Below are 3,918 nucleotides of genomic sequence, written 5' to 3' on the forward strand. Positions count from 1 at the left end.
TCCCTCTTATTAGATAGGAGAATATTTTGGCTATAAAAACGTAGCCTTAAATTGAATTTATAAGTTAGTTCTAGTATTATTCACAATCTAGTAGAACACAACTGTTCATCAAAAAGTAATAAAAGTGTACTATACAATATTTAGGGCACACATTCATCATTATTCAGCACCAAACTAGGATTCGAACTTGTGAACGAAAATCATCCCGCGGTAAATTAGAACATGATACCGTAAGCTCCCAAACAATAACAGAAGTTAGGGCTTTAATTGCATATCTATCGAAAATGAGCCAGCAACTTATAAGCAGTGACTTGTTTAGAAAAAAACCTAGCAAAGTAGTAGCAAATCAAGTCTTTGTGGGACATTTGTCATTGCTTATGGACTCGGACGAAGATGAACGTTCTATTCTTAGTGTATTTATTTGCAATACAACAATAACAACAATAAAAAAAATTCGTAATTCCATAAAGCAGTCTGGGAATGGTAGAATATACATATATATCCCAACGTTTTCTGGGTTCAAGGATGAATCTGTTTGCAATATTTAAATTAATTGGACTAATATACTTTAAGTACCACAAGGTTAAATCGAAAAAAAAATAATATTTTAAATTCAATTTATTCGTCTATGTTTATAAAGAAACAAACCAACCATGTGTCACAAGTATAGTTAGTACACATTGCTTCAGTTACGGTATCTGTGTTGAGGTTCTTGTTTCCTCCTTCCCTTCTCATTCTTTTCCATAATAATCATATTCATCAATCAACATCTTCTCTTTCCCATTTTTCTTCTCCTTTCATCTATATTATTTACTGCACAATCATGTGGCCATTAACATTAATTTATTCACAAACAAACAATACTTACACAGTTTGTACATAACCAATTATTCTTCATTCCTTTCCTATTAGTAAATCCAAAGCTTCTTTCTTCTTGTTCTTGTTTTCTTTATTTAATACAAAACAATTTAATGTGCCTTTGTCTCCCCTACCCCTCCTTCAACCTACCTTCCCTCAATTCCTGCCCCTTATGTCCCATTTCCAGTTATACATTTTCCTTCTTTTTGGTAAAGTACTCCACTTAACAATACTTTCAAATCTCTCTTTGTCTTTTCTTTCTTGTTTCGTTATCTTAGGAGGTGTTTGGATGTCTTCGGCAGAGGGTCTATCAGAAACAGTCTTTCTATCCTTCTAGGTAGGTGTAAGGTTGCGTACATCTCACCTTCTCAAATCCCACTTGTGAAAAAATACTGAGATTGTTGTTGTTGTTGTTTGGATGTAAGAATTATAAAATTCCGAAAAAAAAAGTGAAAAGAGTTTCAAGTTAAAAATGACATTTGAAAATTATAATTGTGTTTGGACATAATATACAATCTGAAGCTGTTTTTGAATTTTTGTGAGTGCTTTAAAGTGAAAATTCTAAAAAATAATTTTATGGAGTTTTTCAAATTTTAAAAAATTTAGAAATTCAATTTCAAGTGAAATTTGAAATTTTCACGGCCAAATATTCTTTCCAGAAAAAAGTGAAAATCTTTTATGGCCAAACAAGCCCTTATATTTACACTAAACCTCATCTCCTAAAACCCACTATATATGAAAACAATTCTTGAAAATCAAATCAAAATTATAATCTTCTTTTTTTCTTTTTAATTATTGCATTCTTCTTGAGAGAGAAGAGCCAGAGATGGGCATGATTTTCAATGTTCATTTTCTTTTGCCTTCTCTCTGGCTCTTCTTCTTCTTCTTGAACACTCCTCAAACTATTACCTATGCACAAATTGCTCAAACCCCATTTTCTTCTACACCATTTTTAACAACCCCACCACCCCAACCTCCCACCCCATATAGATCTAGAGAATCACCATTTAGACCAAGCATAGCAGTAGTTGTAGCAATTCTCACAACAATTTTTTCCATCACATTTTTATTACTCTTATATGCAAAACATTGTAAGAGGGGTCCATTCGGAACCACCACCACCACTGCCGCCTACGGCGGAGGAGGAGTTCCGCCGCGGTCAAGCTTCAGAAAAAACTCTGGTATTGACCGTACGGTGATTGAATCTTTACCCGTTTTTAGATTCGGGTCTCTCAGGGGGCCTAAAGCAGAGGCTTTGGAATGCGCTGTTTGCTTGAACAAATTCGAAAACAGTGAAATCCTACGGTTATTACCCAAATGCAAACACGCATTTCACGTTGAGTGTGTGGATACTTGGCTTGATGCACATTCCACGTGTCCTCTTTGTCGTTACAAAGTTGACCCAGAAGATATTCTTCTTATCTCACATGAAAATAATGGTCCCCAATTAGAGAGAAAATCTTTTTCAAATTCTACGTCATCATCGCCGGCGAAAGAAAACAAGAGGATTTATTCGTCGGGAAGACATTCGTCGGCCGGAGAAAGAGGAAGTTCGTCGTTACAGATAATAGTAGAAACTCCAAAAGAGGAAAATGGTGGAACGGCGTCGTTTTTGAATAAAAGAATGTCGTTAGACAGTTGGAATTTTTACAAGAAAAAATGTAAGTCCACTAACTCAATATCATCAAGGAGAAAAGATACGATGTTATTACCGGCGCCGGAAAAAAATAACCACCGTATAGATGCGGCGGAGGATGTAGCGGAGCAAAGGCGGCTGGAACACCGGATAATAATTTATGGGGATGAATCAGAGGACAGGTCAGCAAGTGGGGCCCAATATAGATGGAGTGACGTGGAAGCTTGTGATATGTTGTTTTTACGGTCGGAGATGATATTGAGCGAGAGCCGTAGATATTCGGGGTCGAGAAAATGGACGGCTGAGATTGAAAGAAGAAACTGTAATAGTAATAGCGGGAGTGGCAGAGGAGTAATAAATGAGAGAAGCGTGTCGGAAATGACAGGTATGAGTAGGTTTAGGAGCAATGAAGATGAAAGAGGAAGACAATTAGAGAGACAAAGACAAAGAAGAGGAGCAGTAACGAGGTGGTTGGATTGGATTTCAAAATCACAATCTCTGTCTTTGCCAGCTGCACCTTCTTCTACTTGTTCTGCAACTTGATATATAGCTGTAAGTTTTTTGAGGCATCTTTTATGAAATAGACGAAAGAAATGATGATGAAGTCATATTTGTAATAGTTTAGTGTACTTTAGTTTTGTAGTTTGACGAGACTATACATTGATTTATTAGAATGTGAAAAGTGGTAGTAGTAAAAGTAGTAACACAAGTTTTGAACTTTTTTGGATTTCCACTTCTGTGAAAAGTTGTGTAGTAATAATAGTACAAAAGTGAGGGGGTGGTAGGGGTGTGGATGAGTATCATTTTGAAATGTGACAATTTGAGATGCTTATCGTCATTTTTTATTTAGACACCTAAATTGAAGGATGTACCTATTAAGCACTTATACTATACTAAATTTATTCCAGGTAGACACTTTTTTTTACAATTAGTCAAATTTACAAAGTGTGTGCAATGTACTCGCGACTAACGTGACGAATGACAAATTAAAAAACGGATATTTATCATTTTGAGTTTAAAAAAAAAGAAGAAAAACTATTTTAAAATCTATTTAGTAAACAAAATAAAACAACATTCTCAAAAAGAAAAAAACTTAATTTACACTCAATCAAAAAATGACACATTATTAACAAAAGAAAGACAAAAAAAGGACACATTAGTGTTCTTGGTGTTTTTCACTATCTTCATGTCTATTCTTGTTCCAATCACGATTTAATCCAAAATTCAAGAGAAACTCCTCCAAATTTGTTATAAATTTAACTAAAGATTCTCTACCAAGATTCTTAGACAACCCCAATATTAATTTCTTAATTTTGGAGTTGCCTTACCAAGAGACGCAAGCTCAAGAAAAGGGTACAAAACCGGTACTGGAGAGGGAAGCAGCAAGGGTGCTAGATCTAACAGACGGATCGATTGGTCCGAAC

At 35.1% G+C, this 3,918-nt stretch overlaps 1 protein-coding gene across 1 annotated transcript; it reads left to right on the top strand.

Annotated features, from left to right (window-relative positions):
- Window positions 1-762: 762 nt before the first annotated feature.
- LOC107794426 (RING-H2 finger protein ATL43-like) lies at window positions 763-3,401 on the top strand. Its single transcript, XM_016616913.2, has one exon. It carries the CDS (start codon window positions 1,685-1,687, stop codon window positions 3,035-3,037), a length of 1,353 nt encoding a protein of 450 aa, XP_016472399.1. The 5' UTR covers window positions 763-1,684; the 3' UTR covers window positions 3,038-3,401.
- Window positions 3,402-3,918: the final 517 nt, after the last annotated feature.

The sequence above is a fragment of the Nicotiana tabacum genome, chromosome 9 (genome assembly GCF_000715075.1).
Source record: "Nicotiana tabacum cultivar K326 chromosome 9, ASM71507v2, whole genome shotgun sequence".
In the NCBI taxonomy this organism is placed as follows: Eukaryota; Viridiplantae; Streptophyta; class Magnoliopsida; order Solanales; family Solanaceae; genus Nicotiana; species Nicotiana tabacum.